General features: G+C 45.9%; 1 protein-coding gene across 1 annotated transcript in view; it reads right to left on the bottom strand.

Moving 5' to 3' along the window:
- RhoGEF3 (Rho guanine nucleotide exchange factor 3) overlaps positions 1 to 26,415 on the bottom strand; it is a 383,735-nt gene that overhangs the window by 123,176 nt on the left and 234,144 nt on the right. Inside the window, exons 6-7 of the mRNA XM_080282570.1 lie at positions 23,280 to 23,388; positions 21,673 to 21,768 (exon numbers count right to left, since the gene is read on the bottom strand). Of these exons, the coding sequence (XP_080138696.1) occupies positions 21,673 to 21,768; positions 23,280 to 23,388 (205 nt within the window). The remainder of the gene's footprint in view (positions 1 to 21,672; positions 21,769 to 23,279; positions 23,389 to 26,415) is intronic.

Here is a 26,415-nt window from a genome sequence, read left to right as displayed (position 1 = left end):
GTCTTTATTCTTTATTTCTCATCTTTACTTAGCCTCTGTTTTCTTCCTCAACGTCTTGTGATTTTCTTTGTAACACTACTTGTCTTGAGGCCATGTTCCTTTGTCTTGAACCATTCGCTGTTGCTTCACCATTGTTTTGGCCAATAATTTTTCTGTTTTCCATAGATTTTTTGTTCTGCTCTCTCTCTCTCTCTCTCTCTCTCTCTCTCTCTCTCTCTCTCTCTCCGGACGCCGCAAATAATGCCAATAATACCTTTTTATCCCCTTATTTCCGCTTTACTCCTTTATTTTTTCCACATACCGTAACGTTAATAAAATTTTCTATGTTATGTTTTTACTGATTGAATTACTGTTTTTTCTTGTATGTCAGTTCTCTACACTATGTTTGTTTTCTTTATCTTTCGTACATTGAATGATGTATACTGTTTTTGGCGAGGGAGGGGGAGACCGAGGATGAGATGGTGGGATGAAGTAGAGGGGTATTTGAGAGTGAGGGGCCTAAGCTGGGGGGAGAACTGCGAAATGGGAGGGGTCAGGGCGATATTGAGGCGATTTGTTTGTGGCCACCCTTTACGGGATTCAGGCGTCTGGCTATAGATAGACAAATGAATAGATAGATAGAGCGACAGATATAGATAGATAGATACACAGATGTAGATAGATAGATACACAGATAGACGTCCATCATTACCACTCACAACCTGGTCTCATCTCCTCCACCTCCAGCATAATTTCTTTTTCACAGACTTTTCTGATGTCGTTCCCTTGTTCCGTCTTCAGTATTTTTCTCCTTCCTTCACTGTCCATCGTGGCAATCCTCTAATTCTCCAATGTTCACTTTCATTAGGTGTATAAGATGTTCAATATTCGCGTACCGTACAATAATAATAATAATAATAATAATAATAACAACAATACTAATAATACCACCGCCACTACTACAACAACAGCTACTATTACTAGTACTACTAATAATAATCACTCACATTCCTAACCTTCCCCTCACACAACCATGCAACCTTCATCTCCCTCACAAACCCAATTTCCTGTGCTCTCTCCCAGCCACAAGAGCACCAACCCAAAAGTTCCCCTCAAAAGTTCCATCCCGCCAAATTAGACCGTGTTTCCCCTCTCTTTCCCCTCTAGATCGTGTTCCCCCTCTTTCCCCTCTAGACTCTGTTTCCCCTCTCTTGCCCCTCTAGACCCTGCTTCCCCCCTCTTACCCCCTCTAGGCGATGTTTCCCCTCTTTGTGATTCACCCTCCCTTCCCCTCTACCTCTTCCCCTTTTCATCACATTCACATTTGAGTGGTCGTATGTCGTAATGTTTGGGCCTATTCCTTCTCTCTCTGTCTCTCTCTCCCAAGCTTCTCCCTTTGTTGTGATCACCTCCTCCCCTCTCTCTTTTGTTAGTCTCCCCCATTTCCCCTCTTCCTCGCCCCTTTCCCCTTCCTATTCCCTCTGTCTAACCATATTTCTTAAGGCCTGGCTCTATTCCCATCTTTTCTTATCTCTGTATCTGAAGCTTCTTTGTTGTAAGCGCCTCTCTCTCTCTCTCTCTCTCTCTCTCCAAATTTCTTACTTTCACGAATTCTCCTATTTTTCTCAGTCTGAAGCTTTCCATTTTTCTCTGGTCTCGTGTTTTCCATTTCCTTCTCATTTCGCTGTATTTCTCTCTCTCTTTCCACCTAACCTGTTCATCTCCTCCTCCTCCTCTTAAAAATGACTCACTGTCTTCCTTTCTCTTCATTTCTCTCTCAGTCCCCTCCCTTTCTCTTCAATCTCTCTCTCTCATTTTTATCTCAATCCCTTCCTTCTTACAAGTTCTAAGTCCTTTCTCTCACACATCATTTTCATCTCGATTTCTTCCCTTCTTTCTCATCATTTCCAAGTCGCTTTCCTTCCTTCTCTTCCCTCTTTTTCCCTCAATCCTTTCCCTTTGCAGATTAGATACTGTTTTCCTGTTTTTCCTTTGTTATTTTCCCTTCTGTTCCTTTAGCCACACTCGGGTCACTTCTTGTTCCATTTGCCTGGCCATTTTTCTTGTTCTTTGGCACTACTTCTTTGTTTTTTCTTTGTGTGAAGTTCCTCCCTTTGTTGTCTGGCTCCCCCACCTTCCCATGGCTCTCCCTCTCTCTCTCTCTCTCTCCCTCTCTCTCTCATCTTGCCTTTGTTCTTCACCCATCTTCTTATTAAATTCATCTTTCTTCCCTTCTTCTTCAACTTTTTTACATCTCTCTCTCTCCCTCTCTCTCTCATCTTGCCTTTGTTCTTCACCCATCTTCTTATTAAATTCGTCTTTCTTCCCTTCTTCTTCAACTTTTTTACATCTCTCTCTCTCTCTCTCTCCACCAACCTACAGACCCACCGATTCATCTTTTGTTTATATCTTTCTCTCTTTTCCACCTGACTAGCTCCTTTCCTTCCCTATCCACCTGACTCTCCTCCCTCAGAAGCCAGTCCCTCGTACTTGCCTCTTTGCTCTCCCCTTTCACTTTATCTAGGCCTATTTTTCCTCCACATTCCACTTCACCTGTTCCTTTCTTAGACCCTCCTCTTTCTTCCACATGCCTACCTCTACCCATTCCCGTTTTTCGATCCTGTGCGTATTTTTTGCAGCGAGATGCAGAGGCAAGACAAGTTTCCAATTTCAGGCGCCATTGAGACAAAAAAAAAAATAATGGGGGTTTGTAACGCTACTTCACTGACGAATAAATTTTGTAACACGAAATACAGGTTGACAAATATAAAACTTCAGCCTTTATACGCCCTTTTTTTTTTTTTTAAATCCCCCACAAGTGTTTTAAAAATCACACACAAAATTGGGCAGTTGCTTTTTCCTCAGTCTCTGTTTTGTTCCTCGCCAATACCACGAAGATGCCGTTTCTGTGTGTGTGTGTGTGTGTGTGTGTGTGTGTGTGTGTGTGTGTGTGTGTGTGTGTGTGTGTTCTCATCTCTGGAGGATTTTAAACAGCATAGGATATTAATGAAGTAGACGTGAGGTATAGGAGAAATATCTAGTAACTTCTTCACTACGAGAGAAGTATCGCCCGAGAGAAACAACCTGAGAAATATCGCCTAACAATGCGATTTGTTTGTGGCCACCCATTACGGGCTTAAGGCGTATGTATTACAGATCGATATAGACAATAACAATAATACAAACGAAATAAGATGAAACAAAACGGAACAAAAACAGACTCTTGTGCACCACGTATAAAGTTCTGAACACATCCGTCACTCTCCCCTTCCTCTGACACCCTTTCCTTCCACCTGAGCGCCTCCATCCCTCCTCTACTCCTCCACCTCCACCTTTCCTCCACTCCCCTTCTCGTCATCCCAATCCCCTGTCCATCACGCTCAGTCCACCTTTCTGCCAGTTTCATCTTCATTCTGCCGGCTCTCTCTCTCTCTCTCTCTCTCTCTTCCTTTGTTCTTCGTTATCTTCATCAGACTCCTCTATTTATTTTCAGCATTTTCTCTCGTCGCACCTCCCCCCCCCTCTCTCTCTCTCTCTCGGTCCAGGCTGCATCTCCCGCTCTTCCTCCTCTCTCCGTACCTTTCCTCTCTCTCTCTCTTTTTGTACCCTCTCACCTCTCTCTCTCTCTCTCTCTCTCTCTTTCTCTCTCACTGCCCCCCCTCACTACTCTCACTCTTGTCCCCTCTCACTCTCTCTTTCTCTTAGCACCTTCTCACTCCTTTCATCCATGCCCCCCCCCCCTCTCTCTCAGCCTAGCTCCCTCCCCCACCCCGCCTGCTTCAATCACCCCTGCAATCAATCCACGTGCCTAGTGTGGGGTGACTTCCAAAAAATCGATGTTCAATATACCTAGTGTATCGGAGGCACAGGGTACGTTCCGGTCCACTGAGGGCGGGAGTGGGACAGGTCAGGGGGTCAAAGGGTGCGGTACGAAAAAAAAAAAAAAAAAGAGCAGAATTATTACCCAAAACAAGTTGATGGCAGGTACTGTTTTTCTTCCCTTTAATTATTTCACTAGGTGTCGTTAATGTCCTGTTTGCTCACGTTATACTTAAGAGAAATAGTAAGCCATGACCGAGTGGCTTAGGCTTAGGTTTTAGAAAAAGTGGGGTTTGATATGAAGTGGCTTTTGTGTATATTTAAGTACTACAGTGTTGCTGGAATACCGTCCCCGTCCGCTAACGACCTCCTAAACAACAATGGTATGGGATTATGAACAGGCTGAAGGGTATTATTTTTTGTTACACAGAGTTAAACACGCGTGACCCGGTTGACAGAAGTGATAGGAGAACATGAGGTGGGTTAGGTTTATGTTCATGTTAGTGCCGGTGACTACAGGTGATGTCCTTCCCTAGAGCCAGAGTGTGAGGCTGAGGCCAGGCTGTGCTGCCAATAACCTGCCAATACAGAACAATGGTGTTGGTGTGCTGGCGTAACTCACCTGATGCTCCACTGACCCTCCACTGCTGCCCCTCGACCGTGCCAGGCGAGGGGCGCGACCTGGGGCGTAGCGGGTGGCGGTGGCGGAGGTGAGGGTGGTGGTGGAGACGGTGGGGGGTAGGTCGGTGGCGGTGGGTGAGGGGGCCCGGTTGGCGTGGGCGTTCATCTGGTGGAGGGAGTCGAGCAGGTCCTGCGCCCATATCGACCATTGGCTCACCGTGGGCTGCTCCAGGGCCTGCACGCCCATCCACGAGGGTCGCACAAGGGCGTGCTCAGACCTGCTGCGACCACCCACGCCTCCGCCTCTCTCCCGCCCCTTTAAAAGGGCGTGGTGCGAGATCCGGCGCTGTGGGGCGGGCTGGCTAAGGCTGTGCTCGGAGCGAGCGAACCTGTTCCTGGCGGTGAACACCCTGCTGGGGTGCTCACTGTCCGGCAGCGGCGGCACTCGCGACCCGCCGGCACACAGCCGATTCACCAGGGTGTCCCTTGCCTCCATGAACACGCCCCTGGGGGAGTCCTTGACCCCCTGAGGACCCGCGGGCACGAGGGGCGGGCTGTCAGAGTAATTGACGCTACAGTCCAGCCGAGACACGCTACGGGCTCTGGCCTCTGGCGTCACGTGGTGGTTCTCCTCAGCGGCACCCTCGCTCTCCGTCACCCCCAGCACCTCGCACGAGCGGGCAAGGCTGGAGCGGGTAGGGGCGGCGTAAGGCATGGTGACCACCACGGCGCCCCCCGGGCCTGCACCAGCACTAGCACCAGAGGCGGGGGCGGCAGATCCCGGCAATAACAGTGGCTCCACGTCCAGACTGTCCACGCTTGAGGTGGCCGGGGTGGAGGCCAAGGAGTCCTGGCCCTCACTCTCACCACTCTTCTTCAGGCTGTTGCCGAGAGTGTCGTTTAAACAGGGCGTGGACCTGGACCCGCTGCGGTGAAGTCGCTTTTTTGGGGCGGGGTGCGAGGTGCCTCGGCACAGCGGCGACCCCAGCAGCCAGCCCGAGGACTTGGTGTGTCGCCGCAGTGGCCCCGACCCCCGCCTACCAACGTCACGTGACCCCACATCCATCAGACCCAGGCACCGCGACACGTCCACCACCCATGACATCTTGACCTATCACCACTATATCAACATTCACCCACACGCTGCCACGTCACCAAGCACGTAAATACATGGACACGTCACCAAGCACGTAGATACATGTACACGTCACCAAGCACGTAGATACATGTGCAGGTCACCCAGCACGTAGATACACACACAGACACCAGACCCTGGTGGGCAGGGCTGGACTAACACACTGTAGCTGGCGTGGAGCGACACTGCCTGCCCTCACTCGCTAGGAGGAGGGCCTGCATGGTGAAGGGAAGCACGGGCGGCAGGGGAGGGTAATTTAAGGTGCAAGGCTGACAAGGGGCTGGTGTAGGCTGAGTTGCTGTACAGCTGGCGGTGCAGCTCTGACAGCGGACTGGCGTAGGGCTGAAAGTGAGCTGGTGCAAAGCAGTGTAGGCCTGACAGTAAGCTGGTGTAGGGCTGACAAGGTGCTGACAGTGGGCTGGTGTAGGGTTGGCAAAGCGTTGACAGTGGGTTGGTGTAGAACTGACGGTGAGCTGGTGTAGGAGTGACAGTGAGTTGCTGTATGTCTGGCGGAGTGACAATGGATTGGTGTAGGCTTGACAGTGAGCTGGTGCAGGGCTGACAATGTGCTGACAGTGGGCTGGTGTCCCTTCACAGCTGCCGTGCGTGTGTCCTGGGCAGTGGCTGGGTCCTGGTGATGCACATGCTGCTCACTCACCTCACCCACATTTTACAATCACTGCGTTAATTATCCTCACACGGTCACTACCACAACACCACTTCCCTCCCTCAACACCACACTTTCTCAAAATCTCAGACACTACTTCCCACACCCACAGCAATTTCCAGCGTGATGTAATCTCCCATGTGCGCGAGTTATCAGAGGGGCGGGGAGACGGAGCGCACGCACACGCTCCCTCACACCGCGAGCGCCACACGCGAACTAGTGAACGCATTGGCTTAGGCGGCTTCCTTACTCCTGTACACACGCGTGCTCACGTCCCCACTTGGCGGAGCTTCACCTTCGCGTTTGTCAAATTCCTCGTGGCCCTGGGTACAAAAACCTCCCCACCAGACCCTTTACTGTCTAAATTAAACAGCGGGACTCACTCGCACCACCACAAACACAGCAATGAATAAACAACCAAGCCCCGCATGGTGACGCCAAAATGTACCTCAACGTCTATTTTCCCAGGAACTATTGTACTTTTCAAGCTCGCCGTATCTCCCAGGCTGTACAATCATTTCTGCAGCTAGAAGGAAGGCTGCCTCTACACCTCCCTAAGAGCTAATCCCTACAGCAGCACACAGACTCCCTACAACGCAGTACATTTACGCCAGGGAATGAACATAGCAACAGCGGAGGCAGAGACAGATTAGGCGAGCAAGGCAGGGATGCACCAACCCAACTCGTAATAATTTTTCTCTCGTACTAATGCCTGGTATTTGAAGAAGCAACAGACAAGGGATGATTCCGCACTCTTGGTTCACTATCATCATTATCACGACCACCAACATCGTCACCATCGTAATCTGTATCATCATAATCATCAATACCACCACCACCACCACCATCACATTCACCATCACAGCCATTACCATCATCACAGTCACAACCATTATCACCATTACAACCATCACCATCACCACCATCCTTAGTTACGACAGAAAAACGCTCTCACGCCTGTAACTCCGCGTGCCCATGCCATAGGAGGAGATGGCGCAGCGGTGGTGGTGAGTGTAGGAAGCAGCGGGTGTGGTAGGGGAGAGGGGGGTGGATTCTTAGTTTACAAAAACATGCGGTGCCCTCAGGTGTGTGTGGGGTGATTTACTGCCAGGTGGACTCTCCCTACTTACCTCACTCTACCTGCACCACGCCAAAATGCAGTCGTGCTCTGTATTAATTTTCTTTATCAGTATCCTTCTTGGACTTCAGTTGTGTTTGTGGTTGTCTGTGTTTTATCTATATTATGTTTGTGTTTTTATCTCTCTTCATACTGATACCAAACAATTCACGAGTAAACGATGCAGAATACTAATCCCTCCCCCTTAATAAATAAATAAATAAATAAAAAAAAAAAATAATAATAATAATAACTTTCATTCATCCAGCCACCACACACGTCACGATGGAACATATCAAAGTAACACAAAGAAACACAAAGAAAAACACAAACAAAACTAAAAACTGAAGTGGAGAAAACACGACCCAACAAAATTGCTTCTGTTGATAGCTTACCTCTGTGGAAATATGTTTATCATAAAAAAAATAAGTTAAAACCCCAGCAGGTGTGTCGACTAGCACTGCAATTGATCACAGGTATTCAATGTTGCAGAGCACGTACGGTCCTCTGAGTTCGGTTATTTATATCTATTTGCTCCTACTTTTATGCTGGGATACTGTTGATGGATGAAGTATTAATGTGTTGATTTCTGTTGCATTTTTGTCGTGTGTGTGTGTGTGTGTGTGTGTGTGTGTGTGTGTGTGTGTGTGTGTGTGTGTGAGAGAGAGAGAGAGAGAGAGAGAGGGAGAGAGCTACCACCATATTCTCAAGATCACCGCCTATCAAACAACAATATGCCAATACACTCCTCCACTTTACCACCTCCACCACCACGGCGCCCCTATCATTCCTTCTTACCAATCCACATCTCCACTCACACCTCCCCTGTCCACCAATACCAGTTCATAATACCAGAAGCACCACACCACATTCACCTCTTCTCTCTCACATCACTATCTTACACACACACACACACACACACACACACACACACACACACACAGGCCTTGACAATTTCACCTACACGCCACCACAAAGCCTCCCACACAACAATCACACATCTTTCAATCTCCATCTTGAAAGCCCTCCACACCACACCACAATACCACCACACACACACACACACACACACACACACACACACACACACACACACACACACACACCACTTAAGTCTTCAAAATTTGGCTCCATCTTACACGCAAAACATCAACGTGAAATAATGCAAAACAAACAGCAGAGGAAAAGGTCTTGTGATCTTCGTTAGGTCAATTAGAGATCGGGTCCCGAGTCTGGAATGTTCTGGTGCCCCCTTGGCGTGGCCGTGGGGTAGGAAGTAAGGCAGGTAGGAAGGACGGTGGGACGCCGTGACGTCACTCAGGTGGACCCCTCGCCTTCACACACACACACACACACACACACACACACACACACACACACACACACACACACACACACACACACACACACACTATATATCTCTCTTACACACACACACACACACATAACCTCCTCTATCTCTCTCTCTTAAACACACACACACACACACACACACACACACACACACACACACACACATAACCTCCTCTATCTCTCTCTCTCTTAAACACACACACACACACACACACACACACCAGACTGGATTCCTCGCTTCTAACGTCACCTTTACCCTGTGTGTCAACCCCCCTACCCATAATACCCTCCCCCTACCCCACCCCTACACCCCCACCTCAAATGATAATAGGTTTCTCAATACAGGGAAGGGAAGGCTGCGTATTGAGAAACTGATAAGGAGTGACGTTCTTATCTCTGTTATCATTGCCTAGTCAAGGTCGCAGATCAGTAGTAGCAGGGATCTTTATTTAACCTCTTCAGCCCGTGGAGATTATTATTATTTTCTCATGCACACAAATACAAAATCTTATTCTTTCTTAAGGGCGTCGTCTTAAGAAAATATTCGTAAATTAAGGCAAAAGTTTCTCGTTCCTCTTCTCCTTCTCCTTCACGTTGTTACTGCTGTTGTTGCTGTTCTTCCTCTTCAAACTTGATCATAATCGTACAATGGTACAAAACTCAAACTGCCTACGAGGAGGTGTCACGAAGACCACGAAAATACCACACACACCCGCCCCTGACCCGCATCCACACACCACATTTCCTAACCTGACCAAAACTGTTACGGAGGATGGATATGGAGGAGGGGAAAGGGGAAGGGGAGAGGGAGGAGGTGGGGAATGGGAAGAGGGGAGGGGAAGGGGGAGGGAGTGACCACATTATCCTTCACGCCAATCGGATATTATTGTTATTTCTTCTTCTTCTTGTTTCCCCTCTTCTTTCTGTATCCGTATAAGTTGGATGTTAATATAATGGCTGTTTTGATTCCCTTTCGCTGCTGCTGCTTAGTACAACAAATCATTCACTGGTTCTTTCTTGTTCCTTCTCCTTTTTCTATTTCCTCTCTTTTCTCTTTCCTCCTTCTACGTCTTGCGTATTATTGTTAGTCTTCCCATGCAGTTTCCTTCCCTCTTTGTTTATCATTTTCCCCTCTCCTTCCCTCCTTAATTTTCTCTCTCCTTCCTCCCTTTTCTTGACTTTCTCCTTCCTTCATCCCGTATCACCTTCCTCCCTCCTTCCCTTTCTTCCTTCTAAATGACCTCTCCCCTCCCCTTCCTCCTTCACCTTAACACTTTCTCATCCACGTTTCAATTAACACTTTTTTCAGGCTACCCACCCACGATTTTATTCAGCTGGGAGATTAATCATGCATCTAAAGGGTTAAAAATTTTCTTTCCACAACCCCATCGCTATGATTATTTAAGTATCATATTCTTACCAAAGACAAACGATTTTATTAAGCAGAGCGAACCCCTAGGCAGCTAAAAGATTAAGTAGTATCAGGGAATATCATTAAGTTTCCCCCCCTCTTTCTCTCCCCTCCTTCACGGCTTCCCCTCTCCTTCCCTTCCTCTCTTCTTAATTTCTTTCCCTCCCTCCTCGTCTTAAACCGTATGTCTTCTCATCCTCCCTTCCTACTCTGTTTCTTCTCTCACCTTTCCTCCCTCCCCTCCTTCCTTCCTTCTCAAGTTTCTCTCTCCTTCCCTTTCTTCTTTCTCAGTCTTTTCTATCGTGTTCCCATCCTCTCATCCTCTATCCTTTCCTACTTTGCTTTCTATCCTTCTTAATTCCTTTTCTCCTTTCCTTCCTTCCTTCTCATATCCTCTTTCCTTCTTCCCCTCCTTTCCTTCCCACGTTTCTCTCCTTCCTTCCTAACCAACTTCCTCGTCCCTGCATTGCCTTCTTTCCTTCAGTTGTCTTTCCTCCTCCTTCCTCCCTCCCTTCCTTACAATACACTCCCCCTTCCACGTTCTATCCTTCCTTCCTTCCAATACTTTCCCTCTCTCCATTGTTCTATCCTTCCTTCCTTCTCAGTATCTTCCTTCCCAGTCTATCTTCATTCTCCTTCTTCTTCCTTCCTTCCCTCCTTTCTCCTTCCTTCCCAATATATTCTCCTTCTTCCTTCCCACCGTCTTTCTTTCTCCCCCTCCTCCTCCTTCTTTCCTCCCCATCGTCTCAAGGTCACTCAGGAATAACCATTAATCAATCTGGGGAGAATAGTTTGCTCCCAGGACTTCTATTTCGGGGACCCTCCTCCTCCTGAGATGGTGGGGAGAGGGACCAGGATTCTCTCTCTCTCTCTCTCTCTCTCTCTCTCATATACCCCGAGAGATATCCCTGACGACACCACCACTTCAGGATCCTGTTGAGCCACGTCAATAGAGCCAAGTCGTTCATCCACAAACTCATAACCAATACTCTCTTTTATCTACAGTCACTTTGTTTTCATATGAGGGAACTGGGTCACTCTCAAAACTAAAATTAAAAAAATCGATGAGCTTTAGTTAATTTAAGGCAGCAATAAGTCTCCTTGGTTACTAGTCAAATTTAACCTCGACTCCCCAACCCTCTATCAAAAGACTCCTCCCTCGGGCTGAGTAAAATGTCTTGTATCTGTGGAGGTTTTCTAGGAAGCTTCGTAAAACCTTCTCGTTAGCGATTTATTTTGCAAACTAGACCATAACCTCCTCTCGTACCCGAAGCTATTTATAACATCTGCATAATTTCGCCAAGAACATATACACTGCAGAATACGGAGGTGCGATGAGTAGAGTAAATCGCTTAGGAAAAGGTGCTACGGAAACTCCCCAGCCACAAAGCCTACGACCTTCCGTGGCGGTGGATGAGGCAGCCTTGACGCCGCGAGGACACTATTGCAACAGATCCTGGCGCCGTCATCACCTTCCCTGCTTCCCACTGCCTGAAATTACTCTCGGCCCTCCCGTTCTTTTCATGCCTCTCCTGCCTCGCCGCACAGGTTATCTTGAGATAGTGAACTTCTCTCTCTCTCTCTCTCTCTGCGTGAAAAGAAATTGCTCCTCAAGGAATTCGAGGCGGCAGTGATTGTTAAAGGGCAGTTGATGCCTTGGGGCGGGATGAGGGGATGAGGGCAGGGTGGAATGGGGTGGGGAGGGGGTGTATCGGGGTAGGGTGGAGAGGGGAGGGGGTGTATCGGGGCAGGGCGGGGCGGGGCGGGGTTGCGTGTCCTGGGTGGGAAAGCGGATGCGGTGGTCCAACGGCCGCAGGACAAGAGGGGCAGCTAAACCCGCCTGCGGCCAGCGGGTCCCCACGACAGGTAGCAACATACCCTCCCCCTTCTTCCCCTCCCTCGATCCCCTCCCCTCCCCTACTATTCTTCCATGCTTTCCCCTCCCCTTGCCTGCCTCACCCCTCTTCCTTCTCGCGCCGGACAGACCACAAACAACATTTATTTATTTTTTTCTTTTTTACCGTCCCTCTCTACCCTGTCGTGGACACTGATGTTGGCAAATACTGGGACTCTGCGAAAAACGTCTTAATGATCTTAGTGGGGTCAACAAGCACGAATTCAACTCTGTTTTCGCTTTCCCCACTCCCTCCATACCCCTCTCTTCCCCTCTCCTCACCCATTCTCACCCCTCTCTCCTCTCCTCTTGTGTTCTGAATTCGTAGGCAATCATACATGTAAAAATCCCTCCTCCTCCTCCTTATCATCATCATCATCCAACCTAAAAAACAGAGTGAGACACTAAAATGCAATGCTGATATAATTACAAACGCACTACTTCACCGTTTCATTGTAGTAATTAAGAACAATTTGCATGATATTAGGGGTCTTGTGAGGAGACAGTAAGTGCCTTGGAGACGAGCTGGTAATAGCGGAAGAGGTGTAATTATTTAGTGTACACCCACCACACCCACACCCACACCCAGGTCCGCTTTCGGTTCCTGCTATCTTGGGCACCCGACAGAACCATCACATCCACACCCATACCCACATCCAACCTTACACACCCACACCCACCCACCCACTCACACACACACACACACGTCCCACTTCAGTCCCTACTATTTCACCTCTCAATACACACACCACAGTCTCTTACCACACCACACAATCACTACCCTTGGCACGACACCTATCACCACTTGTCATCACCCCTGCCACACCATCATCACCACAATATCTGCCTCAACACCACCACTGTCATCACACTTTCTTTACACCTATCACCACCCCTACCACTTAAACCTACATTTTCACCGTACCTCTCACCATAACTGGACCTCACACTACTTACCACACTATCACCACCTCATCTACCACAACACCTGCCCTAACACCACACCTGCCATACAGCTGTCACAACCCCAGCTATCTGTGATACATAATTCGAACAACAGCTAAAACTTGCATACACCTGCCACCCCGCCTAGCACACACCTGTCATCTCCGCTACCCCCCCTCCCAGGGTGTGTGTGTGTGTGTGTGTGTGTGTGTGTGTGTGTGTGTGTGTGTGTGTGAGAGAGAGAGAGAGAGAGAGAGAGAGAAAATCTACTCCTACACTGAAACGCAAAACTATACACACACACACACACACACACACACACACACACACACACACTTACACACACACACACACACACACACACACACACAAATACTAATTGTTTTCACCCACATTACAATAACTGTACCGTCTCCGATTCCCCCTCCCTCCCCCCCAGTTATTTGTGGTACAATAACGTTACGCTCCGACACGATAGGCGGACGACAGCAGTTACGATAAATGAGGTGGGGGAAGGGGGGGGGGTAGTAGGACGTGAGGAATAAGGATGATGATGATGATGATGATGATGATGATGATGATGATGATGATGATACTACTAATAATACCGGTAATAATAATAATAATAATAATAATAACGAAAAGCAGTTAAAAAAATACCAGAATATATTGTAAAATCTACTGTTGAGTTCCCGGGAAATAAATCTTCACATCATGGAAACAGGAAACATCGTATAAACATAGCGGAATATATAAAAATAATAATGAATATAATGAACACGGAAAACATCGGACATACGGAAACCATCGCGTAATGTCCGTAGAGTTTACCAGACACGACAGCACTGCATCCTTGCTCGAATCTCTCTCTCTCTCTCTCTCTCTCTCTCTCTCTCTCTCTCTCTCTCTCTCTCTCTCTCACCACCCCACTTTCACACACACATACGCCCCCCTACCTCCCCCAACACCCCGCTCCCCCACTCTCCCACACAGGGCATCAAAGGTTACGGGCGGAAACAAAAGCGTGAACTCGATCTGGCATTTAGTAAGACAGCGGCTGATGCAAACGTGAGAGCCGCCAGGCCACAGGTGTCGCAAGTTTACCCTGAAGTGACAGGAAATGATTAAGGCGGTAATTATTAAAGAGAACTTCCTAACATTGGAATAGGAAACTGGAGTACTGTGAGCTGTCGCAAGTCATCATCATCATCATCATCATCATCATCATCATCTTCATCATCATCATCGACTACTGTTAGCTTTGGGCCACCACCATCATCATCATCATCATCATCACCTTGACTTCACGGTGACCACAGGGGGCTGGGAGATCTAGAGCAAGTCGGGGAAAAAAAAACAAAAAAACTCACGTCCATCTCCCTGTCCAGTGTCGTAGTGGCTACATGACTGCTTGCAACACACGCACCGGGGTCACCAGTACACCCCTGCTTTGGCATATCACGAAAGTAATAAATGCAGTCCGAGCAAGACCCATAAAACAAAACGTAGTAGGTTGCAACTCTGCCCGCACTTGACAGAAACCCAAACTGTGCTGGTGGGTATTTAAACTGTGCTGCTGGCTATTTAAACTGTGCTGCTGGCTATTTAAACTGCTGCTGGCTATTTAAACTGCTGCTGGCTATTTAAACTGTGCTGCTGGCTATTTAAACTGTGCTGCTGGCTATTTAAACTGTGCTGCTGGCTATTTAAACTGCTGCTGGCTATTTAAACCCTTCTGCTGGCTATTTAAACTGTGCTGGTGGCTATTTAAACTGTTCTGCTACTTAAACTGTGCTGCTGGGTATTTAAACAGTGATGCTGCTTTGTTCCTGATTGTATAATTATCAAGTAAAAAGAAAAAAAGGAAGGACCAAAGGCTGTCCACTATTTAATCTGTCCTCTCCTAATCCTGAGTGAGTGACAAAGGTCGAAGAGTCCAGAAGTTACAGGGAATGGACTGCCTTTGACTCTGGAGCTCCATATATCAGGTAAAGGTCCCTTAAGTTTTGGCAGTGTTTGGAAGGAGACCAGTGACCCAATCCAGGAGGCCATGTCAAAGAAGGGACCAAGTTACCCTTTCACCCTCTCTCACCCTTCCATTGTTCCCCCTTCCACCCTCTCCCACCCTTCCATTGTTCCCCCTTCCACCCTCGATCGCCCTTCCATCTCCTCCGTCTTCTTTAGTGTCACGTTTGCATAATTTACCCGTATCTTTAGCCTCCCCTCTCGCCCTTCTTTCTCCTCTACCAATTTATCCTCTTATTTATTTTTATTATGATTGTTTTTACCCCTCATGCTCGCTTCTCCCCCTTTCCATTCATCTTTCTTCCCCTTCCACTGCTCTCTACTTTTTCCTCAATCACTCTATCCTCTCTTATCTTTATATTTCAATTTTATTCGTGTTCCTGTCCTCCTGTCTTCAACTCTTGCTATTCTCTCTTGTTTCCAATGTTTCTCTTATACTCCTTTCTCGTTTCTCATCTTTCGCTTTCTCTCTCCCTCTCCCTCCTCTTCCCCCTTCTCTCTCTCTCACTCCACTCACTCTCTATAGTCTTTCCTTCTCTTTTTTTTACTGCCTATTCTCTCCCTATCTCTTTTTCCTCCCTCCCTCTTTTTCTCTCCACCTATTCGAATCTGTCCCTCGTTCCATCAGTTTCTCTTTCTCTCCCTCCCTTGTTTTCCCAACCCTTCCTTCTCTCCTCCTCTCTCTCCCTACATTCATTCTCTCCCCCTCTCTCCTCTAGCTATTCTGCCTTGTCACTTCTTCCATCCATTTTTCTCCCTCCATCGCCCTCTCTGTCTCTCTCACCTCTCCCTTCTCCCTCACCTTGCTTGCCCTCTCCCCATCCTCTCTCCCCTCCCCCCTTGGACGTGGGGAGCCTGGAATAGCACCTCCTCCCCACACAACCCCTTCAGAACAAGGCCACTGGTGTCCTCTCCCCTACCCTCGGTCTGTCCAGAGAGAGATACGTCATTTGATCACTTTATGTCTCTCTTTCTATCTCTCTCTCGGTTTATCTATCTATCTACCTACCAGTTTATCTATCTATATCTCTGTCTGTCTATCTATCTATTTATCTATTTGTCTCTCTGTCTACGATCTCTTTCCTTCTTCGCCCTCCAGCCATTATCCAAATCCTCATTTATATTTTACTCTCTCTCTCTCTCTCTCTCTCTCCCCCTGGTTCTGTTACTAAAGCGAACCTTTGATTACACGGCACACGGTCGACTGATGTAACTCATTCTCTCTCTCTCTCTCTCTCTCTCTCTGATGGGCGGGGAGAGAGCCTACTAACCTACCATCTTCCTATATGCCTCCTGCTGCACTACCAATATATATTACTTATACTTCAGTGTCATTAGGACATAACGAGCTACACTACTGACACTGGGTTTGTATGTATGTATGTATGTATGTATGATGTATGTATGTATGTATGTATGTATGTATGTATGATGTATGTATGTATGTATGATGTATGTATGTATGTATGTCCGAACAGCCTCTTTGGTATCCTAGGGTCTGTGTGGTCTGTGTATCTACCTCTCTTCCCCTTTTATTTATTATCTATCTATCTACCTATCTATCTACTGTACTGTATATGTCTATCTATGTATCTAGGGATTACAGTCTCTCTTATTTATTCACCTATCTATCTATCTATCTATCTACCTTTCTGTTTATTTATTTACTCTTCCCTCCACGTGCTCGTTCCACCCCTCCTCCCCCTTCCACTTGACCCAACCCTTGCCTCTCCCCTGTATTATTCCCCAACCACCACGTCCACCCCCCTATCCATCTTACCCCCCCCTGACCTCCCCCCTCCCCCTCCTCCCTGACACACTTTCAGGTTGACCCATTTCTCACCTTTAACAGACCCTGACCCCTTCTGTACCATGGGGTCATTCGAGGTCACGTTTGCTACCTCCAGACGATTTTACTCAGTTAACAGAGAAATTAATTGCAGTGAAGGGATTTTTTTTTTAATAGTATTTATGTGAGAGAGAGAGAGAGAGAGAGAGAGAGAGAGAGAGAGAGAGAGAGAGAGAGAGAGAGAGAGAGAGAGAGAGAGAGAGAGAGAGAGAAATGATACGATAAATAGCTTTTGTCATAAAAAGACTGGTTCAATTCCCACCTCCTCACCCCCCCCCAAAAAAGGAAAAAACTCACCTGTCTAGGTAAATACGCTCAAATACCGACGAAAATATTAATTGTAAGCTCAGTAGCTGTGGACATAAAAAAAAATAATAATAAAGAAAAAAATCGTGCTATTCCTGAAAAAAAATCAACTGTACAGGTAAAATGATAAAAAATAACACTTGATTGGCTGGGTACACACACACACACTCACACACACACACACACACACACACACACACACACACACACACACACACACACAAACTGTATATGTAAAAGGATGAAAAAATATGACAATAAAACTTGACTAGGTATTAAAAAAAAAAGAGCCGACAGTCCAAGTAAAAGGGTGAAAAAAAAAAATGGTAAAAATAAAACTATATTAAAACTATATTAAAAAAAAATAACTGTACAGGTAAAAAGGTGAAAAAATAATAAAATAAAACCTGATTGGCTGGGTATACACCTTGAGGCAGCCCCGGGGGTCCTGAGTGGAGGGGTATAAAGGGCCACCAACGTAAAATATTCCCCTGACTGCTTTCTTGGGTCGCGGGTGGAATCGAAAACACATTTTGGTGGGACAGTAAGGGTGTGGGGTGTTCCGTATCTACCTACACCCCTACCTAGACCCCCCTTCCCTCTGTCTCTCTCTCTCTCTCTCTCCTGTCCTTCCTCACTCACCGTCCCTTTCCTTCCTGGCTTCTCCCTCCTCTCATCTCCTCTCCTCTCTTCTTTCCTCATCTCAATATATTTACTTCAGTGTGACAGTTTTTCCTTAGTTGCCCCTCCACTCCTTCACCTCTCTTCTCATTCCTTCTCTCTTCCTTCATTCCATCTCATTTTCTCTTTTCCTCCACTCTGCATTCCTCTTTTCCTCCCTCAGCTCCCATATCCACCCATAATTCCTCCATTCCTCTCTTTACCCCTCCTATTTCAAGATTCTCTCACTTTTTCCCTCCCTCATTTACTCTCCATTCCCTCCCTTTCCCTCCTCTACCCTCTTCTCCCAACTTCTCGAGTTTTCTCTCCCCCTTCCTCCTCCCTTCTTTCCTCCATGAACGCCTCTCCTCTTCCCCTCTTCTCCCCCTCCGCTTACTTTTAATACTCAGTTCTAACACCTCTCTCTCTCTCTCTCTCTCTCATAGTGAAATGGTTTAATCCTGCACCCAGACAGCCTCGACCTTTAACCAAAACTCGACCTCCCATGTGATCGCTCCGTCGCCTTCACTCCCTCCTAATGGATTAAAAATATGATGTTCTGATTCCGCTTTCCCCTTCCTCTCCTCTTTCCCTCACTCTCTCACCATGATTTTCTCCCTCCCTCCCCCCCTCCTCGCTCCCCATTCTCCTCCTCCCTGCTCCCTCTTCTCCCCATCTTATCTTCATCTCATAAGGTAGATATCATAGTTACAGTCACCTCTCTAAAAACAACCTCGAAAGAACTATTAGGTGTGTTAGTGTTTGTTTACCTCTGGATTCCCATGCAGTCCCCCCCTCTCTCCCTTTCCCCCCCCCTTCTCTTTTGCACACTTCTCCCCCCTCCCCCCTCTCACACAAACATCTCGTCCTTCCCCTCCCTCCCCTTCCCTCAATCCCTCTCTCCTACGCCATCCCTATTCACTCCCTCTCCGTTCTTCCTTCACCTTCTCCCCTTCCTATTTCCTCTTTCTTCCCTTCCTCCCTCTCCCATTATACTCCCCTTATCCTACACTCACCCTGTCATCTTTGCTTCCATCATCCCTCCCCCATTCCTCCTTCCTCCCTCGGTTCTCCCTCCCACCCTCCCCTCCTTTCTCACGGGCTGACGTTCTCCGCAGCCTCATCTGTCACGCACTGTCGCCAGCAGTTGGAGTGAGGCGGAGGCATTCCAAGGGACGCTCAAATAGGGAAAAATGACCGAAAAGAAGAAGACAGTTGGTGGACACAGGGACGAGTTGGTAATTTAATGAATGTGTAGGAGAAAAGAATTTGCAGTGGAGAGTTTGTGGGAAAATGGTGCGTGCAGAGGGACGGGGTTTGCAGAAGTGTGTGTGTGTGTGTGTGTGTGTGTGTGTGTGTGTGTGTGTGTGTGTGTGTGTGTGTGTGTGTGTGTGTGTGTAAATAAAGATAAGCTTGCAACAGACAAAGTGTGTAAAGAGTATGTATAAGGGAATTTGTACAGTGAATGGAAGATTGCTGAGGGGTGCATGAGTTAGCAGGGGGGAAAGAGTATGCAGCCGGATGAATTCCAGTGACGCATATTAAAAGCATCAGGAATTTGCAGGAGGGTAGGTCTGTAAGTGTGAGAATTTGTAGGAGGGCGAATCGGCAAGGGGATTAGCTTGCAGGATCAGTTTGCAAGGGGGTGAAGTTGCAAGGATATCAGTTTGCAAGACGATATGGAAGATCAGGTTGCAGACGACGAACTTGCAATTGGATAAGGTTGCAGGAGGACAAATTCCCTGGAGACGAGCATGCAAGTGGAAGAGATTGCAGCCTGGACGAAAAAATAATGCGGAAGGAAGAGATTGGCAGAGGGACGAATTAGTTTTCCAAGAGGAGGCGAGATTGCCGTGGCGATGATTTCCACGAACCGAAGTTTTCACACACACACACACACACACACACACACACACACAGACACACACACACACACATACACAAACACGCAGGAAACATATCACAGTGAAGGGTTTTAGGTCACAACATATTGAAGCGATATCTGAGTTGATTAATATTTGCGCCAAGTTGTTTTGTCGAGAGAAGTGATCCCTGGGGAGAGTAATTCAATCCGCCAGATTAATAAACGTGAATATTAATACTATTACTGATAAGATGATGATAATTTTAATACGGATACTAATGAGGTTATCACGTTAATGAGACTAGTGCGCCATCGGGAGGTTCATTATCAGGGCTCTCTTCCTTCTCTTGTAATTATCAACGAGGTGGGAAGGATCTAGGTCGAGGGAAGGTGAAAAAAAAAAAAAAATAGAATTATAAACAGACTACCCAGTGAAATGTGCCCAAGCCTTCGATATTAACACACACACACACACACACACACACACACACACACACACACACACACACACACACACAATACAATATACACATGTTAGATCGATATGCAAAAACGAAGCCAGACTCACCGAAAAAACTTACATAAACATACATGTACGGGAAATAAATAAACAAAATAAATATGTAAATAAACAAAGAAGTGATTCATTAAAACAACACAATGCTCCTCGAATTAACATGACGAAGATCCATGAAGGTCCAGGAAATCCCGTTAGATGAAAGAAATGGCTGAAAAAAAAAACAGCTTCCCAAACGAGAGAGAGAGAGAGAGAGAGAGAGAGAGAGAGAGAGAGAGAGAGAGAGAGAATTATGCAGGTAAGAGAGAGACGATAAAAACAACCCCCGTGGCACCTTAGGGTCAAGAACACAGCGAGATCCCGTTGGTCGCGAGAAACGGCGAGACAAAATAAACACATCATGCTAAACGATGACATACGGGAAAATTAGGATGAAAAAGAGACGAAGAAAACAGAGAGAGACAGAAGAGAGAAACTGACAGACGAAAGAGAAAGAAAGAATGATGGAGAAAGGCATTGCTGTTTATAAAGGAAGAAGAAATAGACACAGAGAAAAAAAGTCTTAAGAGGCAAAGGGCAGGGTCAAGATCGAGTAGAAAGTCCCGTTAAAAGCGAGAAAACGCGAGATAATATACACTCATAAATATTCACACAGGAAGGAAATGCTTCGTGAAATGCAATAACAATAACAGGACCGTCCACCAGTCCATAATAATAATAATAATAATAATAATAATCATATTAATAATAAATGTGTTCACCTCCCAATCTGTGAATGCCTTGAGCTGGGTTCGAAACTCAGACGTGGCAGGCATTTAAGAGGAAGCTGTGTGTACGTTTTTACATGCCTATCAACACACACACACACACACACACACACACACACACACACACACACACACCAAAACTTTTCGACTTTCACATGCCCTGCCCTCACGACGTACATGGTCAACATGGGACAAGATTAATTCTGGTTATCACGCTCCCTGAGTAGAGAGATCCGGTTCTGCGGTGGACCTACTAGATACACAGATAACAAAGATAAAGAAGATAAAGAACACTCCTCGATATTAAGGTGAGGATAAGATAAGGGATGAGGAAAGAGAAACGAAATCACATGACCAAGATAACGCTAAAAAATTACAATGAGATAAGCAAATGATAAGAATAACAACCAAAAGATAACGATGATTTAAATTTTGAATAAAGGACGAGATAAACACGATAACCATGAGACGAGAGAAATAAAATCTGGATATGATAAACACACACACACACACACACACACACACACACACACGAGATAAAAACCAAAACAGATAAACAGATGGAAATAAAAAAAAAGACACTAATAGATAAATAAACCATGAGTAAAATACCTAAATAAAAAGGAAAAATAATAGACTAGAATTATTTTAAAAAATAATAAGGGCAACTGGCCTTGGGTTCCTTCTTCTTTACACACACACACACACACACACACACACACACACTGGTTCAGGGTACTCACCACGCAGGCGGGGTCAGCGAAGGGTGAGGAGGGGTCGAGGTCAGGGAGGGGTAGGGTCACGTCCGCGCTGGTCACGTGGCACGATCCGGTGACCAGCTGAGGAGGAGACAGAGATGGATGTGGCGACGAGAGAGAGAGAGAGAGAGAGAGAGAGAGAGAGAGAGAGAGACAGACAGACAGACAGACAGACAAACAAACTAGACTCTCACCCGGGAGTCAAGGATAATATCTCCCCCTTCCTCTCTCTCTCTCTCTCTCTCTCTCTCTCTCTCTCTCACTCTCTCTCTCTCTCTCTCATCTAGCTATATTTGGACAACCTATTATGTTTATTATAGAATTCTGTTCCTATTAATCTATCAGCCAGTCTGTATCTATCTATCGAGAAAGGGTAGCCTCGACATGACGTCCAGGCATTCTGTCCCTCTTAAGTAACGACTCCTTGTGTTCTTGAATCCTGTCAACTAAATCCCTACTCAGCAACGACTCAAAATCTTCCCATGTAACCTCCAGACACATACACCCTAATCCGGAACAACCAATCCTGCTCAAACACCCAAATCCCAACTCAGTAACAACCAATCCTACTCAAACGTCTATATCCCTACTCAGTAACAACCAATCCTACTCAAACACCCAAATCCCTACTCAGTAACAACCAATCCTACTCAAACACCCATATCCCTACTCAGTAACAACCAATCCTACTCAAGCACCCATATCCCTACTCAGTAACAACCAATCCTACTCAAACGTCTATATCCCTACTCAGTAACAACTAATATTTAAGCATATCCCTACTCAGTAACAACTAATATTTAAGCATATCCCTACTCAGTAACGACCCCCTAAAAAAATATGGTAATAAAACTGGGTGAGTGAGAAAAACGTGGCCATAAAGACGGTAATAAATGGTTCTCTGTTTGACTTTTGCATTCTTAAGTTTTTTTTTCCCTTAAGGTCACGAAAGTTCTGTAACGGCTTGCTTCTCTCTCTCTCTATCTATCTATCTCTCTCTCTACGTATTTGTCTATGTAATGAAAGATACTTATAATTTTACTTGATCTCTGTAAGTGTTCGCTACCAGGGCCTCAGGAGAGAGAGAGAGAGAGAGAGAGAGAGAGAGAGAGAGAGAGAGAACCAACATTTTTCCCTCCCCTAACTTGGTTGTTCCCCAAACTTTTCCACTTCTCGCCCTCGAGGGAACCCGTCCATCGCCCTCCACTTCACCCACAAAAATAATGAGAAAAAAAACGGGGCTATTCTTACAGGGAGAAGGAATACTAATCTCCCTGTGTTATAATTACAGGTAAGAAACATACAGTACAGGCGGTTTTGCATAATTAATAGTTTTTATCGTAATTACAAAGTTCACTCACTTTGGCTTATGAATATTTCTCACTAAAGATTTTGAGTTAAGATGCAAATAATATAGATAACATGAAAATATAGCTCTTTAAAAATATAGCTCTTTAAAAATATAGCTCTTTAAAAATATAGCTCTTTAAAATTATAGCTCTTTCAATATACAGCTTTAAAAGTATACCTCTTTAAAAATATCTTTAAATATATAGCTCTTTAAAAATATACCTCTTTAAAAATCTACTCACCTCGATGCCACTGTCGCCAGAGTCCCCAGAATTGCATTTGGTGGACCGAGCATCTCTTAGCCTGGCCCGCCGCCTCTCCTTGCTGGACCGAAACAGGGGGTGACCGAACCTGGGGACAGAGGAGGGCGGAGGGAGGTCAGCTGGGGTACGCTGGAAGAGGAGGGTGGGGGCGGAGAAGCAAAGGAAAGGGTGGAAAGAGAGAGAAAGGTGAGTGAGGAAGGATAGGAGAGAGAGGATGGATGGGCAAGGAGTACAGACTGAAAAACTGGAGAGGAAGAAAAGGGGGAGATGAGAGGTAAACTGGGGAGGAGATGGAGGGGAGAGAGGATGGAGGAGTGCAGAGATCGGAACAACGGATGCCTGTACCTGGGGGGCACAAAGGGGGGCGTCAGGGGGGGCAGGGGTCATGGTGAGTTAGAAGCAGGGATGAGGACAAGGGGAAGAGTGAGGGGCAAGCTGACAGAGGAAGGGGGAAGAAGAAGAGGAGAGATGAAGAGAGGAATACGTAGAGAGAAGAAAAGGAGAAGGAGCTGAGTTGTGGGGGAAAGAGAGTGAAAAGAAAAGAAAAAAAAAGAGAGGAGGGCAGGGAGAGGGGCGACGAGAAAAGCTGAAATGAAGTGAGAAAACGAGGAACTGAAGGGGAAAAAATCTGAAGGAGGAAATGGACTGAGAAGGAAGTAGAGGAGTTAAATAAATGACTGAATGTAGAGGAAAACTAGGATAGGATGGAAAAGAAAGGCTGGGGGAGGGGGAGAAAATGGAAGAAGAAATTGAGAGACTGAAAGGTGCATTAAGAAGTAGGCAAAGAATGGAATAAAGAGAATACATCGGAAGACGGAGATAAAGAGGAATGCGGAGAAAAAGAGTAAGAGTTAGGGAAAAAGAGTAAGAGTTAGGAAAAGAAGAGTAGGGAAAACAACAGTGTAAAAGATGACTCCAGGTATGCAAGAAGAGAGCCAGATAAAAATTAAAGAGTAAGTAAGAAGAAGGTTGAAGAAAAAGAGGACAAGAGGAATAATGCAGGTAAAAGTACGGAGGAAGAGAGAAATTAAAAGAGTAGAGAGTCAAGGTAGGCAAGGACTGGGTGGAGGGAAAAAAGAGGAAGTGGAGGAGTGGAGAGATCAGCAAAGGCATGATAACGAAGGACAGGGTGGGATGGTGAGGGTCAAATTATGCTGGATTAGAACTGAGCTAACATTGGCTGGGTTTGTTACAGTATGGATAGGCAAGGATTGGATGCTAAGGATGATGATGATGATGATGAGGAGGAGGAAGAGGTAGAGGATGATGATGATGAAAGAGACAGATATTACATGATGATATGACAAGTTAACAATGGGAAAATGAACCAATGAATAAATGAAGTGAATAAATGACAATGTAATTTATGGAAGTTCTGTCTAAAATAATCGTACTCTCTCTCTCTCATTTACCTATCTATCTGTCCAACCATCCATCTAATTACATATTCCACCTCTTACCCCACCGTAAAAAAAAAAAAAGTAATATATTTTTTTACAACTATTCAATTCGACATAAATGACACAAATCTTTTTAATTACTGGACTGCAACCCTATTAACTCTCACCATTTATGAACTGACAATGCCCCAGCCCTTAAATGGATGGGATTAATGGGAAAAATGGGAATGTAATCAGTGTGTGTGTGTGTGTGTAAGTTTGTATGGAAGACACGTAAATAATGGTGATGATGATGATGATGATGATGATATGTTTTAAAAAGTGTGATGCACTGTGAGATAGTTGAATTTTACGTTTGTATATAACCTTCAGTGTTCAGAGTAATGATGTAGTGACAGGGGTGATATTGTGATGACAGGCCTGATGACAGTGTGTGATAATCGGGTGACAGGCGTGGTGACAGCGAGGAGTGGTGGTGAAAGCGGCACTATGGAAGGCTGATGGTAAACGATGAAGAGGTGGGGATAGGGATGTGGAGAAAAGAGAGGAGAGATTGAGGGAGTACAGCAAGAGAAGTGCATATGAAAAAATAAATATTGAAGAAGAGAAAACGTAAAGTACTGAAATAAGAGAGATTTGTAAGTTAAGCAGAGGCCTGACAGTTACCTTGCTAGATAGACAGATATCCAGATAGAAAAACAGATAGACAGAAAGACAGATATAGAGGATACATAGATACATATATAGACACAGATATAAAGAGAGGAGGAGGGGGAAGAACACAAGGAAAAGGAACAAGCAAGGAAAAACAAAAATCCTAACACTGAAAAAAAAAAACACACGTAAAAAAATAACACCAACATCAACTTACCCTATGCAAGTAAAAGAAAAAAAAAAGGTGAACATCAATACTGAATAAAATATGCAAGTTACACAATAGAGAACAGTGTCAAAAGAAAAGAAAGAAAGAGAGAAAGTAAGATAATAGCGGCTGTCTCAACCTATCTCACTCTTAAGGTCAGCATGTCACTCTTCCGCTTGTCTGTCTTTATGTTTGTATGTCACTCTTCCTCCTCGTATTTTTTGTTTGAAGGTTAAATAAAATCTGTCTGCCTGTCTGAATAATGTCGTGTCTCTCAATCAGTAAAAATATCACTGGATGTAAATATATATCTGTATTAATCTATCTTTGTCTGAAATACTGAATGTTGCGACTCGTTCCATAGTTATCTACCTGTTATCCGTCTTTATCTATTTATCTATCCATCTGTCTGTCTGTCTATATCAAGTACATGGACACTGCTTAATTGGTCCCAACTTCTCTCCCTCCCTGTCTCCCTCCTCGACCCTCCCTCTTCAAGTCACACAGATTACAGCAATATACAGAAGCAATAGTGGACCTCTATCTATCTATCAACACATGTATCTATCTCCATCAACTCACGAGGTACACAGCATCGGCGGCAGGAGGGCAGAGTTGTAGAGAATATAGAGAATCACAGCAATGTACAGAACCAGCAGCAGCCCGCCCATGGTAGCCCCCGACTTCACCGCCACCCCCACCCCATACACCAGCACGGAGACGCTGGCCATGGTGAGTGCTACAGCCACGTCCGGCCAGCTCAGGTGACGGAAGGGGGAGAATCTGCGCCCCTTCACTCGGCCCCCTCCTCCTCCTCGTCTACGTGTCTTGGAGTGAGGTGGTTTGGAGTGAT

This window comes from Coenobita brevimanus, chromosome 94 (genome assembly GCF_032717465.1).
Source record: "Coenobita brevimanus isolate Jiangsu-jjx chromosome 94, ASM3271746v2, whole genome shotgun sequence".
In the NCBI taxonomy this organism is placed as follows: Eukaryota; Metazoa; Arthropoda; class Malacostraca; order Decapoda; family Coenobitidae; genus Coenobita; species Coenobita brevimanus.
Note: the sequence above shows the minus strand (reverse complement) of the source record. Positions and strands in the feature narration are given on the sequence as shown.